The 24,399-nt window shown below is 38.5% G+C and overlaps 1 protein-coding gene across 5 annotated transcripts in view; it reads left to right on the forward strand.

Annotated features, from left to right (window-relative positions):
* Positions 1-24,399, forward strand: part of CPEB3 (cytoplasmic polyadenylation element binding protein 3) — a 178,538-nt gene that overhangs the window by 101,564 nt on the left and 52,575 nt on the right. For all 5 annotated transcript variants that reach the window (XM_026481651.4, XM_044378035.3, XM_044378033.3 and 2 more), the window contains 2 exons: positions 5,735-5,902; positions 7,598-7,687. In XM_026481651.4, the coding sequence (XP_026337436.1) occupies positions 5,735-5,902; positions 7,598-7,687 (258 nt within the window). The remainder of the gene's footprint in view (positions 1-5,734; positions 5,903-7,597; positions 7,688-24,399) is intronic.

A 24,399-nucleotide genomic window follows, 5' to 3' on the forward strand; every position in this document is an offset into this window, starting at 1 on the left:
AGTGATGGCAATAGAATTGGAAAGAAATGAACAAATGGAAAATATCTTCTAGAGGGTAGAATGAACCTTTTTTAATGGCATTAAACTGAAGGATTGAATGTGGGAAGTAAATAAGGAAGACTCAAAAATGATGTTCAGCTTCTAGCTTGAGCAATTGGGTGAATTGCGATGCCACGTATTGAAATGGGACTGGGAGAGAATATGTTCAAGGTGGATGTCAAGAGTTCATTTAAAAACACATTAAGTTTGTGATGCCTAAGAGATACCTACATAATAATGCCAAGTAAGATGCACTTTAATATTTGTATATTAAAGTTTTATGAAAGATTTTTGTGTAATAAGAGGAATTCTGCTCCCAGAGACTTGAAAACCATTCGTCTAGTTCAAATCTCTCATTACGTAAATGAGACTCAGATGTGTGAAATGTTTTGTCCAAGGTTACAGAGTAAAGCTGGAACCTGACTGTCAGGCAATTTTTTTTTTCCTTAGGGGAGTCATGCCTCATAATCCATTTAAAAAAAAAAAAAAAAAGCAAAACTCCTGAAGTGACTAATTTCTGAGCTACTTACAAAAACTAAGATGAAAATGGTCAGGCTTGGAATGGAATTACTGGGCTAGAAGTATGCTGGAGCTGCTGGATTGACCACAGAGGCTTTGGTGGGAGCTTAGAGGTGAGGCCTGGGCTGCTTTGGCAACCCATCATGGCCAGTGGCTTTTGTTTCCCCATCATAAGCTGCAGGAAAGGGAGCCTCCTAAGTAAGCAAGAGTTTTGGACAAGCCTTCCTGCTTAACTAGTGCTTTGTGGGTTTCTTATTTTGTACTTTTCCTATAAGGCTCCTACCTCTTCCAGAGCATTCAACATAGTTTTAAGTTACCTCTACATTCAGAGATTATTTGTTCAATTACATTCTGGTTATTAATTGAAAATAAATATCATAAACCAGACCATTGGTGGAAGGGAAAGCCAAATGGCCAAATGGCAGCTGTTGGGAAGTATTCTCCTTCTCTTGAAATACTCAATAAGAATATTATACAAGGAAGTATCAGATTCTAAAGCAGACTAATATGCTAGGTACATAAGAATATAATTTTGGGGAAGTAACATGGCTTACTTAAAACGTTTTGGTCTTGGGTGATGTTGTTATTAAAGAAAAGTAGTGTGTCAGAGAGATGCTAGCTTGTAAAGTAGGGCCTCTCATGGGACACAATTTGGGTGTAGCCTCTTAGTTTCAGTTTCTAGTAACACATATGTGAGAACTAAAACTTTACCAGTCTTCCCAGGGATGGTTTGTCTTGGGGGGAATGGATTTATGCCAACCAAATGAATGCACGAATACTAACCTCATGAGGAACCCTGGACAAACCAGAATACCAATGTTTTAACTTACAGAGATGAATGTAACAGAAGACAATTTTAGTGGCTGATTTGTCTACTAGTTTAGGAGTCACAGTGGTACCTCTTCCCAGTAGCAAGGTACTAAATTAATTAATAGAACAGTCCTTCAGGAGCTTATAATTAGAGCATGGGGAAATAGATGGTTTTCAGGCTATGGAAACATCAAACGAACCATTCTCTCCACAGAGGAGTAGTCTTACCCGTATGATAAAACCCTCCTAACTTCTTTTGGTCTACAATTCTGTCTTTTAAATGCTTCCTACAGACTAACTTTTTGTCCATCAGCACTTAGGCAGTCATATTACAGTACGGTTGACTAGATTATAGATTTTACATTCTGTTCTGAGGATATACTTTCTTTAACTTGACTGAACTTGGATGTTTCCCAACACTCCATACACCTCACACAATATCACTTTCAGTGGATGCCTGCTCTACAGACAGTTAACCTCCATTTTAGTTGCTTTTAAACTTGAGCATAGGGATCACTGGGGAACTTTGTTAAAAGTGCAGACTTTCAAATTTGAACGCCATGCATTCAGATTAAGTAGATCTGGGGATTGGACTCTGAGACCTATAGTCTTCGTTCTTATCCACAGAGAAATGTCATATATGTTTGGATTGTTCACAGTTTCATTTCCAAGGGCAACTTTATCACTAAAGTCCATGGTACTCTAAATATTAATAATCAGAGGTTTGGTTTTAAAACCTTGGCAAGTTTCTTAAGTACCCATAAACAATTTTTAAAACAGTCCCAATTTTTACATTTAACTCTTGCTTTTCTTTTCTTTGCCAAAATATTCTGGGAAGCTGTGGTTATGTCGGCCATGCACAAAGGCAGTTCTCTTTGTTCCGAAATGTCTTGAATATCTACTACTTCTCCTTCTTCACAGCTCTTGTTCAAAATTTCCTTGTTTCTCATTTGGACGGTCCCAGATTTCTTCAGACTCTCACCCCATCCCCTCTTTCCCTGGGTACAAATTGCTGGTGAAGGTCATGGTAGCTTTTGTAGGGTGTGGGGTGGAGGGAATCACATGGTCATAGGCATCTCAGAAAAGTCATTCTGACAGGATGGAAGATGAATTAGATAGGAGTATCAGTCTCCAGGAAGTGAGTGAAGTTTTTTTTTTTTTTTTAAACTAGTATTAGAAGGAAATATTAAACTTGGGAAATGGGGAAATTTCTTATTGCTTTTGTAGTATAGAGTATGGAATATGTTTGAGCAAATAGAAGCAATAGAAAAGGCCTCAATTTCCTAGGATGTGGTTCCATCTCTTGCCATTCTCACACGTGGGTGCCAGCATATACTTGCAGCCGCATGTCTTTGCATGTACTGTTATCCTTTTCTGGATGCTGCCTCACTTTTAATATTTATTGAATACCTTTTATGTGCCCTCATTAGGACATGAAGATACAGTGGTGAACAAGATTAAATTGGTCCCTGTCCTAATAGAGCTTACAATTTAATGGGGCTGGGGAATGAGATACCAAATTAAAACCCACATGATAGTATAATGGTAATTGGGAAAAGTGTTAGGAGACGTGCTATGAGTGGATAGAAACGGGAACCTAACCTGATCTAGAAGTTCAGGAAAGTTCCACTTGAGGAAATGACTTTTCAACTGAGACCTGAAGGATTAGTGGGAATTAACTAGAAAACTGGGGAGTTGGGAAGAGACTATTTATTTGGGGGAAGGGGGTAACACCTTGTCCTTAGTGCCAAGGCAAGGAGGAATTAGGAAATTCAGAGGAGGTCTGAATGATAGGAGGTTAGTGAACCAGACAGAAGGAGAGAGGCAGCAACTATGATGTAGGAGATGGCAGAGGGCTTAGAGTTTACCGTGATGTTTTTGTACTTGATCCAGAAACAGTGGGACGTTATCGAGGGGTTTTAAGAATGAAGGTGAGGAGTGTGGCTATGTGGTCAGATTAATATTTGAAAATGATGACTTGGGCTGTTGTGTGGAGAAAGCATTGTGGGGTTCAAGATAGAAACCAGTAGACTAAATAGGCTGTCATATAGACTTGTTGGAACCCATTAGTTCAGGGCAGAGATGATGACGATTGGGACCCTAGGGTGTTAGGACCGAAGATGGGAGAAGTGAATGGATTGAAGAGTTACTTCATAGCTCGAATTGATAGGAGTTAGAGATTAGATGTGGAGTAAGAAAGAAAGGGAGATGTCAAGGAGGACTCCTAGATTTTTGGATTGAATTGGGTGTGGATAATAGTCATTTCTATTGAGATTGCAGGGAATGCTAGAGGACCTGGTTTGGAGGGAAAAGTCTAAGCTGTTTTGAAAGTTCTTTCTCTGTGGATTCTTGTTCTTTATCTTAGAAACTCCCAGCCCCACAAGATTCTGCTCAAGGTTGCCTTCCTATGAAATCACTCTAAAGGTCTCTGCCCGCCCCATCTCCCATAGGGCAGTAAATTGAGCTCTTGGTACGGTCTTCACTTAGTACTTATTTCTCTTTTTTATACTTATGCACTTGCCTATCTCTTACCAGACTTGATTTCTTTGTCAAGAACTTTCAAATAACTCATATTAGTTTGGTGATTCTAGAATATGGATAAATATTTCTTCAAGTGTTTTCCCCTGAGTTATATATGTTAACATTTCCTTTATCTTAAATCCAGGTAATGCTGGATCAATTTATTTTACTGCATGACTTTTCCCAGCCTTTTGTATTCTAATGTGGATTGCGAATGTCTGGGAAGGGCATAAGGTGTGCAGTATTTTCCAGTATTATTTTGTTGTCTCCCCACTCCCTGCCCCCAACAGCCTTTGTTTTCTGAGCATCTCACGTTGCTAGTGTTGAGGGTAAGAGGTGGGGATAGGTGTTTTCGGCGGGCAATGCTGATTTGGGTGTGTGCCTGTCACAGAGCAAGCATAGAACTCACTGAGTGTGGACTCCGTGAAAAGCAAACCTGACAGTTGTGTGAGTACTTCTCTGGGTGTCTTTGGAAAGGTCATTTTGCCTATAGTTGCTGCAAATCTATTTCTTTTACCCCCAGTGATCAAAACAGACATCAAGGGATGAGAATTTACTGCCTATTGTTTGTTCCCCCCAGGCTAAGAAAGCTAGGTGGCATGAGGTGACAAATTTTATTCTGTTTCTTTGTAGCTAATCTGGGAAGAGCTGAACAAAAAATTCTTAGGTCCTTTTATTTATTAACTCCCAACATCAAAATAGGGCCTTTCTTGTACCACCTGGGTTGTTCATAAAATAAATAGTTATATTAATAGCCATTTTTTTTGTAAAAGAAATAAATGTTCAGTATTTTTATAAGGCTATTTATATTCTGTTTGAGAGTTGGCTATAGTGACGCAGAAACTAGGTTTCAGGGAAAGATAGACAGGATAGACTAAATGCGGAAGACACTGTTCTTTTTTTGAAGAGTATATGAATTTATTTTAGAGGGGAATTCTTCTTTTTTCAAAAGTTAGGATGTTCAAGACAGTTCATTTTTAGAGTGTAACCTAATGGAAAGTTTTACCAGGAACTCACTGACTCAAACAGGAAATATATTTGTTTTTAAACTTAGATTTTATTTTGTAATGCCGGATGGAATTATTATGTTACGTTTATTAACAGACTCTAACTGCTGGCATCTTTCTTACAGTCTTGTGGAATGGGTAGATGCCTTTGCTGTATAAACTCTATTTGGCTATAGAAATTAACAATGTAAATAACTTTTTGAGGGATATAAAATACTGCCTAGATTAGTAGGGTAAAAATGTCGTAACCACATCTACATACTCCCACATCTTAATTTATGTCTTTTCATTTACTTGTTTCACCTGGTATTACTGCAAATGTTTATTCCCAAATTGGATTAGTTCAGAGTGGCAGGGAAAACTTGATCATCTTTAGCCCTGCTATCAGAGAGGCTATCAGCCTTTGTCATCAGTTTAATATTCCTTCCGTGGTTAGGGCCAGCCAGCCTGAACCTTTGAGCAAATAAAAATCTGTGAATAAAGATTACTTTTCCATTTATTTTAAGAAATGTCTGGGGAAAGGAAAAATAGCTGCTGAATACTTTTAGTAGCAGTGATAGGGACTCTATGAGTAAAAGGTGGTGATTTTTAGCAGTGAAAACAGCTGTAATTTTTGATGCTTTCTCCTATTAGTCCAGGTATTTCTGTGCTATGCATACCTTTACACAAAAATGATGGTATTGTCTAGGCTCTGCAATCTACAGTTGCTTGTCCTATTGTAAAAATCACAGTTCAGGATACATTTTTTTGGATGATTCACTCTACGCTTTGGCTCCTAAAAAAGCATTTGTTGTCCAAGAAAATAATTTTAACTGTAGAAACTTCCACATTTGTTTCAGGTCGGTCTTCTCTCTTTCCCTTTGAAGATGCCTTCCTGGACGACAGTCACGGCGATCAATCCTTGTCATCTGGCTTAAGTTCTCCCACTCGCTGTCAAAACGGAGAACGAGTAGAACGTTACTCTAGGAAGGTGTTTGTTGGAGGCCTTCCTCCTGATATTGATGAAGGTATGATGCATTCATTAATGACTTTATAAAGGCCAGGTTTGTTCTTTGTGTGATTTGACCCTGCCTCTCCTCTCCAAGCACCTTTGGGACATTCCTATTTTAGTGTTTGGAGGAGGAAAATATTCCATAGATGGGGAAGTAATAGATGGTGCATTTCAGGTCTGCTCTTCAGATGTGTTCATACAGGGCAGTCTCCCAACAACTTCCTGTTTCCCAGTCATTAATTTGGGGGTAAGCTGTAAAATAATAATGAAAGTTAATATTTATGAAATTCTTTATAAGCCCATAATTATGCTAAGAGCTTCACATTACATTATCTCATTTAATCCTTACAGCTATCCCTTAAGACATATCCTACCAACTCCATTTTATAGATGAGGAAACTGAGGATCAGAGCGAGACAGTTTGTCCCAGGTTATGTGGCTAATGGTGCAGCTGGCATTCAAAATTAGTCTTATTCCAGCGCTTTTGCCCATGTTCATCACACTATCCCATCTCATATTTTAATATAGATATCTATTAGTGAAAAGCCCCCCTTGCCTTTAAAAGAATAAAGACTAATTAGAATTTTTCTTAATAATGTTCTTAAGATACTATCAATCCAAAAGTGAGTTTTCACTAATGCCCGAAGCCAATGAGCACATAGTAGGTTGTCAATAAATATTTGTTGAACAGATGAATGAAATAAAATTGCGACAGTTAAAGGAGAAAAACAACTCTAGTCCTAGTTAGTAGGCTTTGGATCTGCTGTAAAAATATTGTTAAAACAATTGCTTCATCAACATTGTTCTAGTTGTGACATTTCTCTAATTTATCATGATTTTCTTTTTCATGATGAGAAAGGAATAGTGTAAAAATATTTTTATTTAAGACTTATTGCTTTAAAGTTGTACAGAGCTGGAGACTCATTTTCCTCCAAACTATTCTCATACTAGTGTTAATCTCCTCTATCAATTGGATTTTTTTTTTACGACATAGTTTAGATCATGGCTAAGAGAGTAGCAACTTAAATCTGAGTTGGACTAAGTTATAACCTTCTGCTTTGAGTCAGGAGTCAGAAGGAAAAGGTAAATTTATTGAGCCTATAACTTTGGAAACATTTTCTTTATAGGATGTGTAGTAGGTAAGTATGAGGGAAAGAGATCATTGGTTTATTAACTTTTATCATCAAATAGAATTACCTACTTATTGCCCCTATTTCTTACCAAAAAAATTGTATCCATTTGTAAAATAATCTTATAGATAATAATCTTAGATTACTAATAATCATAACCTAATATTAATGATCTTAGATATTTTAGAGATTATCTTACATAAGTGAAAGCACACTTTAAACATTTTGTGTACTTCTGCCTTTTTTCTCAGAACAGAGAACATTTCTATTTTTAGAATTTTTTTTTTCTTGACAGAGAGGTCACCTTGGTTATGTCAGATTTTTTCCTTCCAAATTCTTTATATCAAATTTGTTGGCAGTGAAGAGCAGTGAATTATAGTTAGAAACACATTCTGCATGGTTGAAAGTGAATAACCAAACGTACCCAGCAAACAATTGTATTTCACTTAGTAGGTCTGACTTCTGTAAAAATGCTTTAGAAATAGTTCTCAAAATATTTTTTAAATAAAAAGATACGCTTTATGCTATTCCGCTTGCAATATTTTTTTTTCTCTTGCTGAGATTACTTCTTTACTTTGTAGATGAGATCACTGCCAGCTTTCGCAGGTTTGGACCTCTCGTTGTAGACTGGCCTCACAAAGCTGAAAGCAAGTCCTATTTTCCTCCTAAAGGTAATGCACTTAAAATGTCTCCACTGCCTGCCTGTTGGAGAGCTAGCATGACAGTTCAATAAAAGACAGCCTTTTAATTCTAGAAATAGCAATTCGCTTTTTTCCCCTAAGAAAATATTTTAATGTTGATCATCTTTTTGTGTCTTACTGTTTTCATTTGGAGACTATTCCCCGAGGAGCACATTGATTATTTCAGGGCATCTATTGTACTGACAGTGAGATCCTGTGAGTCTGTTGTAAATGAGCCTTGTGCTAAATTTTCATTATTTGAGAGAAAAAAATCTAGGGGTTTGAAGAATGTCAGTGATGGGAGAGGAAAAGATCATTTAGAGTCAAATTTTATTTGTGTTCTGTAGTCCTGTGATTTTATAGATCTTATAAACCCCAAACTTGGAAAACCTGGTGGCTAAAAAGTGACATTGTATGAAATTACCTTTATTCATGTCTGTATTTTAAGTGACTTAGCTTGTTGAGGGGTGGAGGCAAACTAGCAAAGAACTCCTCACGTGACCTCATCCCTTATGTTTGGGGTGTAGGCTTTTTGGTCATTACAAAGACATGAAAATATATTATTTTGTTCATAGTTTGTCATTTCTGCAGAATTCAGGGAACTTTTCTAGTGATGTTAACTCTGGGTGAGTTCCTAGAATTATATAGAAGAGTGTTTTGGGTTAAAAAGGAAGTTTTCTTCATGTGTTGTGTTCTGTAGATATGTTTCAAGGATGTCTTTCATCTCTAAAGAATTGGTTTTTTTTATATGTATTATTACATAACATTAGTCACCACAAGACGATGGAGCCAAAATACTGACCCTTCCTGTGCTTTCTTACAGGAATGAAATTATAGCTTAACTTGGGAAAGGCAGGTGGCTTCCTTTTATGTCTGGTTTATTAGGTTTCTTTGCCACCTGTATTTCTCCCCACTCCCTCTACAACCTATGAAAAGAAGTTACTCACTAAATAGAGGCTGTTTGTTTACTTTTAACATTTCCTTTTTAATTTTCTCCAAGAATTTTTAAAGTTAAAAAATAAGTTTTGTATTAATCAGAAAAGATAAAAATCACCATGTTGATTATTCCACTGAAGGAACGTGTTTACCACTTCGTACTACATGTTTGACACTCTGTAAAGCCACATGTTTAAAACGTGTTTCTAAGAGTGCTAATAATTCCTTGAATCAGAGTAGGGTTATTTCAGTGAGCGAGTGAGTTCACCACCCTGTGCTGTAGGTAATATGCTCTGGAAAGTCACATGTATAAAAAGATACTCCTAAGAGTACGAGTTGCACATGAGCATCAAGACATGTTATCTCAGTGAAACAATGTCTTCAGTACACTGTGGTGCATGTAGCACACTCTGTAAAATACATGTATAAAAGATATTTCTAAGGGTTCTGGTTAAAAAAAATCATACTGAGAAGGTTATAAAAACAACTCTGGGATAAAACGTGTCAGGTGATCATCATAAAAAAATGAAGATAAACATATATAGTTGTGTCCAAAGAAAATTATCCCAAACCTATATCAGACATAACCACTGTAAACATTTTATTAAGTTTCCTTCTGATGTCTCTTTATGAATATGAACATTTATATGAAATTTTGCATTTTGCATAAGTGGGATCACACTGTACATGCTGTTCAGTAACCTGCATTTCCCCCTCCACAATGTAAACATCTTTCTGTAAGAGACCCACATAATTTCAATGACCTTATTTTATTTAATCTGTCCTTTTGATGGACACGTAAGTTGCTTCCAGCTTTTTCTTCTTATGGATCATGCTTCAGTGAATATCCTTGTGCCTTCATCTTTTTGCTCTTTATCATTACCTCTTAGGGTGAATTTCCAGAAGTGAGGTACATATTTATACAGATAGCAAAGCTGCCCTTAAGAAAGGTCATATACATTTATGTTCCCACCAATAGTATCTGATTTGTAAAGCAGTTTTATTAAGTCTGAAGAAATGACTGTTTTTCAATCTTTGCCAATCTGAGGGTTAAAATAACATCCTCTTCCCCCCCCCCTTTTTTGCATTCTTTTCTCTTTACTGGCCTTTAAATGTATTTTACTTTCTTAGATTGACTTCTCATCTTTCTCTGGACTTCATATTGGAGTAAGGCACAAGAAGAGATCCAGTTCTCTTTTTCCAAGTAGCATGCCAGTCATCTCAGTAGTCATTTATTGACTAATAAATTTTTTCTCATCAATTTGAATCATTAGAAATAAGTGTAAGAAAAAAAAGAAAAGTGTTGATTGGAAGGTTATCACTTCTGTTTCTCAGTGGAGTGCACAAGTTTCTCTGGAACTACTCTGTCCAGTGTGATAGCTACTAGCCACGTGTAGCTAATGAGCACTTGAAAGGTAACTAATTTGAATTGAGATATGCTGTAAGGGTAAAATAGACACTGGATTTTGAAGACTTAGTTTTAGAAAAAAGTAAAATATCTCATCAGTAATTTTGTATTCATGTTAGAATGATAATTTTTTGATATATTGGATTAAATAAAATATATTAAAATGAACTTCACCTGTTTCTTTTTGCCTTTACAATGTAGATATTAGAAAATTTTTGTGTGGGTTTTTTTTTTTTTTTGGTGTTTTTTGTTAGTGAAAATTTTAAGTTACATATGTGACTCATCTTTCTATTGGAAAGCACTTCTCTAGAACAGGAATCCGCAAACTACCTGTTTTTATATGGCCTATAAGCTAAGGATGGTTTTTATATTTTTAAAGGTTGTAAAAATACACATGCAGGAAGAATATGTAGCAGAGACTATATGTGGCCCTCAAATTCCTTTGCAGAAAGTTCGTTGTCCCCTGCTTTAAAATAGTCTTTGGATCTCCTCAGTAGCTTCTGAGACACCCAGTGACAAAGGAGGCAGTTTATTTTAGAGGAAGTCTATATATTTGCTAGACCTAGCTAATTCTTAAGTTTGCTTTTCAATTAAGTCAAATGCTTCCCTGCGATCTTTACCCTACTGATCAATTGTGTCCTATAAAGTAAAATAGAATAAATTAGCATTGTGACATCTGTCTCTTGGTACTTAGAAGACTACTAGTTTCTCTTTAAGTCTTCTCTTTTCAAAGATAAATATTTTCACTTCTCTCAGTCATAACTTATGTCTAATGGTTTGTGTATCACCATTTTTTTGGTCTGCCTCTTCTGTATATATGTCACGTTTACAATATCCTACTTAAATTTGTTGCTTAGAGTTGGAGAGAAAACATTTGTGTTGGTATGAGCAGTACAAATGTTAGTTTGTAAAACTAAAAACTCCATGGTTTTTGGTGCCATTCCTATATACCAGCATAATAATATAGAGCTGTAGAACATTATTATATCTGGTGCCTTTATTTTGCACCTGAGGTTAAGTGTTGAGATGGGCCAGTGACAGCAAGGCCAAGAGGAGAATCTAGATGTCCCAGTTCTGGTCCACAGGCTTGGATCCTTGCAGAAGAGATAGCCTTCCCTGTGATTAGGGGTTAGGAAGAGAAATAATTATTATACTGTTGGTTCCTTTTGTGTTTTGGCTTTCAGCTAAAGTCTGAAGGTTGACCTGTTTTGGGAGGACCTAAAGAGATTCGGGGTTACTCCAAGATTGAAGTAACTTTGAGAATCCATGCCCATTGCTTTGAATGTTGGGGACATCTAAGGAGTTCACCCCAACTGTTCTTAATAATGCCCCCCTTGTGCTATTTTTACTTTTCCTTAAATTCCTTAGGTTTTAATTCGGGTCCATGCCTTCTTGCTAATGCCCTTCATGCTGAGTGTACCTTTCTTTAGGTTACCTTAGGTTGGCCATTAGGTACAGTTTGTTTGGCTGTCCTTTATGGTTTATATGTAAGTAGAAAGGAACCATCCACTATTGAGCCCTTTGGCCTGTTTCTCAGAAAGTATATGCCTAATGAAATACACATTCATTCATCTGGCAGGTTTACCTCTACAGATATAGGGTAAGGCTTGTAAAAACCATGACCATTTCAATGGACTATGGAGAGTTTAAAATCCATGTAGAGAAACAGTGACCAGACACTTCAGTTGTCCCTTCAAGTGCTGTTGGGCCAACACAATGGGAGGTAATGAAGTCTGGGGCTCTCTCCCGCACAAAGACCACTGAGGTATTTGATCAGCCATTTGAGGTTATGCAAAGTCCTGTGGATCAGTTTGTCTGTAGGCCACAAGCAGGTAATTGCTGCTTGTTCTCCAGAGCAACACTGAGAACATGAAAAGTGGAGGAAGGCATAGAAGTCAGAATGTGTCCTTATAGTCCTGTGGGGAAAATAAGAAATTAGTCAACTAGTCAAAAGATAAACACAATTACAAACTGTGATAGTTCTGTAAAGGGTAAGTAGAGAGTGCAGTGACTCTAAAAAGGGGGCATCAATTTAGAGGAGGAATATGGAGAAAGCTTCTCTGAGAAGATGACAGTTAGGCAGACCTGAAAATTGAGGAGTTAGCTAGATAGTTAGTGAAGCAGGTTCTGAGTGGAGGAGTACCATATGGGAACGACTGAGTATGAAAGGGTGTTAGTGCCTTTGAATAAATGAAGTGTGGTTGGAATGTTAGGAGAAAATGATGCAAAAGAATGAGCCTTGAAACAGTAGGATTTATTTTTCTTCCTTAAGTTGATTTCATCCCCCAGAGAGAGTGGACGTGGAGGCATTTGTGTGGTGTTTTTGTCTTTGGGGTGAAGGAAGAATGGAGTTGGTCTAATAGAAATATCAGTTTAAAATACTTTCAAATAGCTATTGATAAAATTGAAGCAAAGTCTTGTTTTGTGTTTTCTGCATTTAGTTCTTGATATGAAAAGAAATCCAACTCTAGCCAAGCTATTGAGGAAAAGTTTTCAAGATTGTGTTTGCATACTTTTTAGTTCTGGAATAGCAGAGTTGAAATTGTGAGGTCTGTAAAGAGAGGTTCTTCCAAGTCTTAGGGCATGAACCCAATCCCACACTTATATGGAATAGTGTCAATGTCACTTACGTTTATAATAGCTTGGGTGCAGGTAATTTAAAGATAGTTCTTGAAAGGGGATGGCGAGAGAACAGAATAAATGCAAACAGAGGGGTTAGGTCCTGATGCAAGTGATTATGCAGCATTGGGAATATCAATCCATCAAATGTTTGTTGCTTGTCAATCTGTGAAGGAGTCCATATTTGGCCTTATGGGGGATCTAGAGAAGATACCATTCTTGTTTTTGAGAAGGTTGCAGTTTCCTGGAGGAGACATGGAAACAACAGATGTGAAATACTAAGTAATGGTAAAGAGCATGGATTCTGGGACTAGACTTGCTAGGCTCCTCCATCTATTGTATGACCTTAAGCTTGCTGTTTAACCTTTCTGTGCCTTAGTTTCATCATCTGCAAAAGAGGGATCATGATAGTACCTACTTCAGAAGGTCACGATGAGGATTAAAATGAGTACATAAGTTCATGTGGGGTGATTAAAGCAGTCCCTGCATACAGTAGATATTATGAATGATACTGTTATTTTTATTAAAATACAGATCAACTTATGCTTAATGACAAATGAGCAAAAAATATTCTACGCAGCCAGAAGAGGAACAGATTGCTGCAGGCTATGCAAGACCTTGATCTTCAAAGCTAGGCAGGAAAAGAATAGGCAGAAATTGCAGGGGTCTGGAATTATGATAATTAGGATGGCTAACCTTTACTGAGGGCTTGCCATCAGCCAGGCATTGGGTTACTGTTTTCTAAATCATATTTAATCTTCCCAACTGCACAAGGTAGATACCCTTAGTATTTCCGTTTTATATAGAAGAAGAAACAGATTTAGAAGAGGGCAGTTTGGGGCGCCTGGGTGGCTCAGTTGTTAAGCGTCTTGCCTTCAGCTCAGGGCATGATCCTGGAGTCCTGGGATCAAGCCCCACATCAGGCTCCTCTGCTGGGAGCCTGCTTCTTCCTCTCCCATTCCCCCTGCCTGTGTTCCCTCTCTCGCTGGCTGTCTCTGTCAAATAAATAAATAAAATCTAAAAAAAAAAAAAAAGAAGAAGAAGAGGAGGGCAGTTTGTCCGTGGTCATGTGTTAAATGCTAGAGCTGGGATTTGAGCCTAAATAGGCTGGCCTCAGAGCCCAAGGCTCTTAAATATTGCATTCTACTATTCTCATTTAGGAATAAGGATGGCCCAGAGATAGGCAGCACGCTTAATTCAGGCAAGATTATGTGGTAGCCCGACTGCCAAGCCTAGGGTTTAGGCTGAGTTATCAGTGATCAAGAATAAAGGCTCTGGAGCAAGCTGTCTGGGTTGGATTCCTGTTCCACTACTTACCATATCTGTATCCCTGGGCTGGTTATTTTCCTAAATCTCTATTTTTTTTTTAATCTACAAAATGGAAATAATAATAGTGTCTAATTCTGGTTTGTTATGAGGATTAAATGTATATAGAATTGTTATGAGGAAAATGTATATAGAATACTTTCATAGTACCTAGATATCATTGAAGCCTTTTTTTTTTTTAAAGCAAGGGAGAGGTGGTTGAGTTTTTTTGTTTGATTTTGGTGTTTTAGCCAGCATCAGAAAAACTAGGAATTTTCTGTAATCCAGTTTATAAGCAGTAATAAGGACCGCAAAGACCTAAGATATTAGCGTTGAGATGTTACCAGAACAGTGGCAGTAAGAGACCAGTGGTTCTGAATGAGAGTAGGTCGTGATAGTGGTAAACTTTGATGGTAGGGTTGTACTTAAATTACTTCCACTGAATGGGAGAGTCGTGATTTTGCTGAATGTAGGGCAGTTAATTGAGAGAAAACCAGTTTGATGATGTGACAATTTGATTAAAGACATATAGAGTTCGGTGTGTCTTCACATGTGATCTGAGAGGAAATTACTAATAGGCAATGAGATTGTGGTGAGGTAGTTTGGGAAAAGAGACTGGGGCTAGAGACACACATCTCTTGAGAGTCATCTTTACAGAGAAGAGGGAGAAGAAAATGATAAATAATAAGTAAATGTTGTTAGGAACTAAAAGAAAATAAAAAACATGTCAGTAGAGATGTGGGTGAGTGAAGGACTGGGAGTATATTTGTGGCCTCAGAGGCTAAGGAAAGAAGCTTCAAGAAAGTACATCAGCACCATCAGATATTGTAGAGTCACTGAGAAGATCTCCAGGGAGGGGCATCTGGCTGGCTCAGCCAGTAGAGTGTGTGACTTCATCAACAACAGTGTGTGAGTTCAAGCCCCACGTTTGGTGTGGAGATTACTCAAGAAAAACATTTTTTTAATTAAAAAATAAGTAAAATGTTAAAAAAAAAAGACTGCTATGGAATAGAAATGAGTGTGGCCCTCTTGTCAACTACATGATCATAGGAATTTCTATTGTTATCTTAATTCTAGGTGTTAGTGTTGTAATGAAGTAGGAAAACCAGAACAAAGAAATCTAGTTTGCACTGAACGAGTGTTATAAATAAGAATAATCCTGCCTCCCCAGCAGAACCAACCATCATCATTTTTTGTTTCTTTCCAGTCTCTATTCATATATATCCTTTTTTGTGGGGGGTGTAATTATAGCAGAAATACAGTTTTCTATCCTTCTTCTCTGCCACGTTACTACATAATTTTCATATTTTTCAAGAGTCTGCCAACCTGTTGTTACACTTTAATTACTTGCTTGCTGGTTATTTAGGCTATTATAAATAATATTCCTTCCTGTTAATATATACTTGTATGTGGTTTTTTCTTTCATAGGATTCTCTTTAGGATAAATTGGCAGAAGCTTAACTAGAGTTAAAAGAAATGAAAATCTTAATGACTCCAGATTTGATGTCACATGGCTTCCCAAAGCAATTTTCTTTATGAAGTTTATGCTAATTTAGACATCTGCAGCACCATTTTTGCTTTGTTCCAAGTTAGATAGATGGTACGTTGCAGTGTAGACTTACCTTTTGCCTGTGGGCTTGGAATGTAATGGACCCCGGCAGAAGCCAGAAACCACATTGGTATGAATCTTCTACTTGAAGCATTTAAACCTTTCCACTTGGGTCACATCTGTTGAATCTTGGTGTTCTTTGACTTCATCTCCTATCATTCTCTCCTTTACCCATTCTGGCCACACTGACTTCCTTGCTATTCCTGGAGGTCCACTCAGGCCCTTCAGGGCTTTCGTACTTCCTTTTGTCTGAAACCAACTTTTCCCAGATTTCTGAATGGACTGCTCATCTCTTCCCTTAGGCAGATCTCTACTCAAATGTCACCTTAACAGAGGGATCTTTCCTGATTTCCTTATCTAAAATAGCAGTCCCTCCATCCTCTTGCTCTTTGTCCCTCTTACCCTCATTTTATTTCTTTTTTAGTCTCATTTTATTTTTCTTCAAAGTGCTTATCATGACCTGAAAAACTGACATTTCTCTCTGTTTTCTGGATCGGAATGTAAGTTTTATGAGAGTAGGGTGTTTTTATGTTTTGTTCACTCCTCTGTGCTCAGTACCAGTGGCTGGCCCTCAGATATTTGTTAAATGAATGAATTTTATCTTTGCAAATGATGAGTTCACTACTTGCTCAGAGAGTAGAAGTCTATCATATTTTAAAGCTGGGAAGTTCCATAAAGATCGGCTCATTTTACCATAATCATTATTTTAAACTGAGATTCGAAGAGGTAAAGTGTCTTTTTCTAAAGAACACATAGCTTTTATCAGACCGTCTTGGAACTGGCTGACCAAGAGATTATACTATTTTTTTTTAAAGATTTTATTTATTTATTTGACAGAGATAGAGACAGCCGGTGAGAGAGGGAACACAAACAGGGGGAGTGGGAGAGGAAGAAGCAGGCTCATAGGGGAGGAGCCTGATGTGGGGCTCAATCCCAGATCGCCGGGATCACGCCCTGAGCCGAAGGCAGACGCTCAACCACTGTGCCACCCAGGCGCCCCAAGAGATTATACTATTTTATCTGGTGAATTATAAAAAAAGTCGTTTTTATTTGTTTGACTGGTGTGTATCATTTGTGGGAAAGGAATATTGGTTTAAACTATAAAATCTGATAAATTATGCTGTTACTTACAAGACTGGATTTTATATAAAAATTTGCAACTTAAGTTGTGTGACCTGTGGAACGCTTTCACAGCTTTTTAAAAATGAAAGTGGTCCTTGGCTTTTTCCTGAATGCTTCTGTTCTCTCCGTCACGCTCACATAACGGGGCTATTTCCAAGAGCTGGTTTAGGCTCAGGCTGTGGGTCTGAGCTGTCCTTTAGCTATAGCTATGAGCATGGGATTACATCCCATGTAGTGTAACCGTGGGGGTCTGCCTCTTGGGTGATGCCACACCATTTCCGGACATGAGTGCTCTGCTTTGTAATTGAGTTCTTTGAGTACAAGGATCAGAGGTTCTCTTGTACTACCTCAAATTGGGGATGTGGTTATAAGCGACAAGGAGAGCCCCAAAGTAGGAGCTGTGGTAGAACCAGATATCATGGAGGTATCTTGCTAGGGGGTGGCAGGCTGCAGGGATTCAAACAGTGGGAGCTATGAATTCTCCATTTTTATATTTCACCATTATCGTGACTCAGCTCTTCTCTGCATGTGTGCTCGTCTCTGACTGTGCTTCCAGTGGGAAAATTGTTTTCATATTTCTACTTGAATTCCAGAAAGAGGGAATCTGATTGGCCCAGTTCATTTTTTAACACCTAGCTGTGACATAGGCCGTCCTAAAGACAGTGGCCTAGAACCCTTGACTGCTTAGTAAAGAAACAGCTTAGTTCTGCTTCCTTGAATGTGGGGCTGTGAATGTGACTAGTAGGAGGATAAGGCGGGCATGACAAGCTTTTATGATGATAGGTATGTTTATCATAACCTCCCTCCTGGAAGACTAGCCTATGTCCAAAGTTGCTATCACTAGAGCTACAAAAAAATCTCTGTCCACCCTGAGCCTTCTACCCCTCGTTCTGTACTAAGCAGCTGCTCTTGATACTGCCAATAGTCCCACGTCTTGTGGTGGGGCGGGGGCCAGGGAAAAGAACTGGCATCTCCTGGGCAGTCACTACAACTGCAGTACCACTGTTGGCAGAGGCTTCTGGGACAAAGGTAAGGAGAGCAGCCAGCTGCAGATGTTGGGCAGGAGATTGACCACATGGGTCTGAAACCATGTTCAGAAGTTGGCGATGCAGGCCGCAGAGTGGAGGAGGCTGCCTCAGCCCACATGGGCAGCCAGTTTCAGTTCCGGCAAGTCCAGGGGCACAGGATTCAGATGCACAGCTGGGTGAACAGGAGTGGTAACAGGCATGCAGATTTATGCAAGAATAACTCGTGCCTTTCCATCTGGTGATTCCCAGCCACCTCGAGTAAAGTGTGCAGTTGTGAGTGGCTGTTCTGGTGATCATGTATTCCTTCTGCGCTGGCCAGGCTGGCTTGACTACTGGTTCTCGGAACCAGGGTCATGCAGTTGTGGGAGGGTATACAATAGCAGCGTAGTTTATGAACCTGGCTCAAGCCAGGCCACATGGGTTTCAGATTAACTTTGAGGCAGCCTGCAACAGAGATACTGTTTGAAGAACAGGAAAGAAGACTCTAGTTTAAATGGACAAAAGTAGGTCATTGTGAAGTTGCATAGGCTGGATTCATGGCATCTATTTCTTTTTCCTTCAGTTTATCTAAATCTGGCTTTGGAAAGGAAGGTTTTCAAACTTCACATTTTTTTCCCTTGTAGTATAACTTGAATGGAAATAAGTCTGTTGTTTTAGGCCCAGATTCCAAGTTTTTCTGCTCTCTGAGTTACATAAACTGATCCAAGTTGGGAAACTAAAGGGTTTTAGCCTGTACTTAACCTTTTGCAGTTTGCAAGCTTTTGAGTAATACTTTGCCCTTTTTTAAAAAGCAGGCCCTGCCTTATAATACTCATACTCTTTAGTGAATTCTGTATTTTAATTGATCAAAGTTTTCATCCTCCAGAAGGATTTTCTTATAAAAATATGGAAACTGTACTGCAGGGTGGCAGGAGTGGGCTTTTTGTTTTGTTTTGTCCTTTTTCGACCTATTACTGCTTTTCAAAGCTTAGGACAACCTCAGTTTAAGCTGTTTTATTAAACATCTATCTCTTCTGCATTGTACCAAAGGTGAACTGAAAGAGTGAGTCTTTGATTTCCGAGCATTTATGGTTTGAGGGGCGGTATAGAAAGGAGTAGGCAGAGGAATGTACAGGCGACAAGACGGAGCCTGAGCGGCCGCATACATAACAGACACCCTGTAGTCTGTCATAGCAGTACCTGTCATGCTATGTCCACACAGAAGTGCTAGGAACGGGGGAGATGCTTGTTTATACTAGTATAGAGAGGTCAGAACCACCCCTGAGGAGAACGTTCTTTGGAAGAGAGTAGCTCTCAGGAAGTGAAATGGAAGGTGCAAATTTGACAGGCCGAGGCAGGGTGAATGTTTTCGCAGAGGGTGTAGATTGGGACAGGACTTGCTGACAGGAATTGGATGAGCAAGTGAGACCCGGAGAGGATATGTCAGTTGAAAAGGTTTGGAATGGGAAACTGAGAGTATCTGGTGAACAATTTTGAAAGCTGAGAACAAAGACTTGGGTTGTCTTTTAAAATAGAATGGAGAGCTTTAATCATGGCTTTAGTCTTGCGCAGGGGAAGTGGTGGCACAGAGAAAACCTGTTGTCAGCAGCATCAGGAACTCATCAGAGGAGTATTAAAGTGCAAGAAGGAGGAGAAATTAGATTGTCCAAATTCAAACACTGTGCAAGCAGGTTTGGACCAAAGCTTCATCTGTAGAGAAGTGTCTGTTAGGTTAAAAGTTGTCTGGTGCTAAATGAGGAGAGTGACAAGCAGTGGGGCAAGAGCTGGGTATTTATGGACTCAGACATGGGCAGCAGTTACTAACTGGGTGACACTGAGCAAATTATTTAATCTCTGACCCTCAGTTTACTCATCTGAGTTAATACTACTCATTGGGTTACTAAATGGATTTGGAAACAGGGCACATTCATACCAACACAGTACTTAGGCTTAATAGATGTTAAGTAATATTAGTGTCGTCCCCCCCCCACCCATGAAAATGTAATGCTCAGTAATAGTAAAACTGCCCAGCTAGTTTGACCAGTTTCCTCCCACACCCCCAGTCTGGTGTCAGTTTTCATGGTCAGGTGCTTGTTAGAACTGACTGTGACTAGAAATGACAGACTGGCTGACTTCACAAGGACCTCTTTATGTAGGAAATGTGAGGTTACATAAACAGAGCAGGTTTTAAGCCCAAATGCCCCAGGTCACTGCCCTGGACTGCAGGACTTTACTAAGAACACGGAAAGTAGATTGCCAATTTTTAGCTCTGAGGTGGTTCTGCCCATCAGACTTGTTTTCTTGTCCATTCCCACTTTCCTCTGCCCCTGTCTGTCAAGCCAGAAGTCCACAAAGAAACAGTTACTAGTGCAATAAAAACACAAAACAGGCTAGACCAAAATGTTTGAGCCTCAGCCTTACGTAGGAAATATAGTCAAAGAAATATGTTTAGTTCTGAATCCACAGGAAACGTTCAGGAATCCATGGATTTGGGCAGTATCTGCAGAGCCATCTCTATGTCTTATCTTAGGCTAATTCCTTCGCTTGGAATGTCCTCCATTTTTTTCACCTATGTCATGCCATTGAGCTCTGCTACCACCTACAGAAAGACTTCCCTGATTTCTCTATCCGTGTCTTCCTCACTGAAAGATCTGTCTTCTTTCTATGAAGTCCAACTTTTACAAACACTTCAAAAAAATACTTCTTGGGATCCTTACTGTGTTGTTCCTAGATTACAGGTCTTTATGTACTTATTCTTCATGACTTTCTTGAACTAGCTTAAAAATTCCTTAAGAACAAAGTCTTTCTTATGTTGGTATTCCTCTGCAGTGCCTAGAGCACATAGTAAGTGTTCAGTAAGTTTTGGAAGTCGCATGTTTTCATCCAAGAGGGAAAATGAATAGGGAATCCAGTTCAGAGACCTACAGTGTTCTCCAGGCAGCAGGCAGGGAATTGATGAGGTGTTCCAGCTCTTCCTGCCCACTGCCCCTAATCCTATACTCTTAACTAATGAACTCTAGTCTCTGTTTTCCAAATGAGCCAAACCTTTGACCTTCTATGCCTTGGCCTGCACTCTTTTCTGAACTTGGAATGCCCTTACTTCCTGGAAGACTAATTTTCATCCAGCTCATATATGGCCTTTGTTCTCTGGCTTTCCCAGAGTTTGGGCACCTCTGCTCCATTAGTATCTCACCTGTGTTCTGTAGGACACACCCCTAACACAACACTTTTCATGGTATCCCTTAGTCATTTATTTGTAGGTTGGATTTTTCTAGGACTTGGCTTCTTCATCTTTGTAGCTTCATTGCCTAGCTTCATACCTTGTCCCTCATAAGTATTTTTGGTTCTATTGAATTGAATCTAAAGACAAAGACTCCTGAGGCAAACCAAGTAAGTCTTCTGACCTGAGAGCCAAGGTTAGTGAGAATGTTTAGAACAGCCTTCTGTGCCAAAATGTGTCTGAATTCAGGCAGCTCTGGCTGGGGGGGGGGGGCGCCCTTCAGGTCTGTCTAGGAAGGTCAGAGGAAATCAGGGAGCCTGGATTCTGTGCAAGGAGAGATCTCTCTCTGTGATTCCTGACCATGGATTTTTTTCCTTCTGCGGCTGATCTCACTTAATCAGAAACTGGCTATCCCTTGATCAACTACTGTTTTATGAATGTAGTAGTGGTTTGGGGCACAGCCCTACAAGCCGAAATTGTTTTCCCGTTGTAGTTGATACTTGAAACATATAAATCACCAAGAGCATTAGTTGATTTTAAGAACTGTTGGGTCTTTAAAAATACCAAACAGCTCTTGAGAGAATGGGAGAATACATTACTCTCTTCCCCAAAAAGACCTTGTGGTTTTTATTTTTTTTTTCCTCACAAATTTTTATTTTCAGAAATTAAAAACCTACAGAAATACAAATCAAAGTCATGATGAGATACCACCTCACACCTGTCAGAATGTCTAAAATTAACAACACAGGAAACAACAGATGTTGGCGAGGATGCAGAGAAAGGAGAACCCTCTTACACTGTTGGTAGGAATGCAAGCTGATACAGACACTCTGAGAAACAGCATGGAGGTTCTTCAAAAAGTTAAAAATAGAACTACCCTATGACCCAGCAATTGCACTGTTAGGTATTAACCCAAAGGATATAAAAATACAGATTTGAAGGGGTACATGCACCCCGATGTTTATAGCAGCATTATCAACAATAGCCAAACTATGGAAAGAGCCCAAATGTCCATCGACTGATTAATGGATAAAGATGTGGCAGATATACACAATGGAATATTACTCAGCCATCAAAAAGAATGAACTCTTGCCATTTGCGGCAACATGGGTGGAGCTAGAGGATATTACGCTAAGCAAAATAAGTCAGTCAGACAAAGGCAAATGCCACATGATTTCACTCATCTGTGGAATTTAAGAAACAAAGCAGATGAACATATTGGAAGGAAAAAAAAGAGAGAGAGGGAAGCAAACCATAAAAGACACTTAAATGATAGAGAACAAACTGAGGGTTGATGGAGGGGAGGAGGGTGAGGGGATGGGCATAATGGGTGATGGGCATTAAGGAGCACACTTGTTGTGATGAGCACTGGGTGTTATATGTAAGTGATGGATCACTAAATTCTACTCCTGAAACCAATATTACACTACATGTTGACGAGTATTTAAACAAAAATTTGAACAAAAAATTCAAACCTAAAAAAAGCTGTAAGAATAAATGCAACAAACACCTATTTAACCTTTTTCTAGATTTACCAGTTGTCAGCATTTTGCCATATTTGTTTTTTCTTTTTTTTCTCTGTGTGTGTGTTTGTGTGTGTGATTATCATTTGAGAGTAAGTTGTAGACATCAAGACCCCTCACTCCTAAGTGCTTCTGAATGTCTCCTATGAACAAGAAATATCCGGATTGTTCCAGTAATGTCCTTTAGAGCTGTTTTTTTTTTTTTTTTAATATCCAAGATCCAAACATATAGCCTTAACATCCAGATGTAGTCTTACATTTAGTTTTCAGATCTCTCTATGGTCATATCTCATATCTGTCCTTTAATTTAGACAGTTTCCTAGGCTTTTTATCTTTTGTATCATTCACAGGTCCATGTCAGATGTTTTATAGAATATTGCTTAATTTGGAATTATCTGATTTTTTCCTCATAATGAGATTCAAGTAAAAAACCGTCAGCAGGAATAGTATGTAGATGAGATGCTGCATTAAGAAGGACGTAGTGCAGAAGGCACATTAAGTCAGTTTGCCCCTTTGTTGGTGATGTTAAGTTTGATCATTTGGTTAAGGTATTGTCTGCCAGGTTCCTCCATTTGAAAAGTGCCTCTCTCTCCCTTTGCAAATGCTGATTAATCTGTGAAGTGATACTTTAAGAGTATGTTAAATATCTGGTATCCCCTTCCCAAATTTACCAGATGGTTTTAGAATCCATTGATGATTCTTGCTTAAGTCAATTATTACTGTAATGATGATATTCATTTTTTTAAAATCTTAATTTAGTGAGATATATGCTTTTTCACGCCCTCAAGTACCTTTATCCTAAATACATAATTTATGGGGCACCTAGGTGGTTCAGTCGGTTGAGCGTCTGACTCTTGGTTTAGGCTTAGGTCATGATCTTTCGGTCATGGGATTGAGCCCCATGTCTGTTTCAGATTCTCTGTCACTTTCCCTCCTGCTCACTCTCTCTCTCAAATAAATAAATAAATAAATAAATAAATAAATAAATAAATAAATAAAGTCTTTAAAATAAATAAATAAATACATAACTACATAACTTAGAAATACATTGAAAGCCAATAAGCATCTTTACTAAATATGACAATTCGATTGACCTAAATAAAACTAAATCCAAACTTCTCCTGATGATTTTGAAATTCATCATTTCAATTCTTCTTAATATAGTACTGTGTGCTTTAGAGCAAATATATCTGCATAGGCCTTAAATTGTAGCATTAAAGCACAGGTGACCACTCTCTGCTACTTAAAACACTGGGAAATGATCACTGTCACAAAAGTAACCATAAATAATAAACAGGCCAATCCTCATTTGCTAATGATAATGAAATTTTTGCCTCATCATTTTTAGGCAAGACAGTATAAGTGAATGGATAAAGAATGAGGGCTCTGTAAACTGACCTGGTTTTTAATCTGAGGTGTCCCTTAAACCCTTGGAGTTTCGGTGTGCTCATCTGTAGAATAAGAATAACAACTGTATTTACCTCATAGAATTACTGTGAGGACGAAAAGAGCTTGCAGATGTAAAGTGTTTATCATCAGCAAAGTGGTACACTGTAAGCACTTTGTAACTGGTGTTTGTGGTGGTGAAGTTGGTGGTGATGGTTGTTTGTACTAGGGATCAAGTATGAAAAAATTCTAACATCAAAAATTATGTATTTAAGAGCTCAGGAAGCGTTGTTTTTATAGGTAGCCAAGAACATTTTGGAGATTGTTGTACTTAATGTGTTCTTTGGTATTAAGAAAAAAAAATCTATTAATTAAATTTACCCTGTAAAAACCTGGCCAAATAAAAATGGAATTATCCCAATTAAGTCCCCTAAGCCCATACCTTCCTGTTCCTCTTTACCCCAGAGAAGTGTGGTCAGTCCAGGCTTGTCTAAAAGTCCCTCACTGTTTTCCCCTTCCTCTCCCAACCTATTTGGCACCAGTGGGAAAGCAAACAGTTTCCTGTCAT

This window comes from Ursus arctos, unplaced genomic scaffold, assembly GCF_023065955.2.
Source record: "Ursus arctos isolate Adak ecotype North America unplaced genomic scaffold, UrsArc2.0 scaffold_7, whole genome shotgun sequence".
NCBI classification, from domain to species: Eukaryota; Metazoa; Chordata; class Mammalia; order Carnivora; family Ursidae; genus Ursus; species Ursus arctos.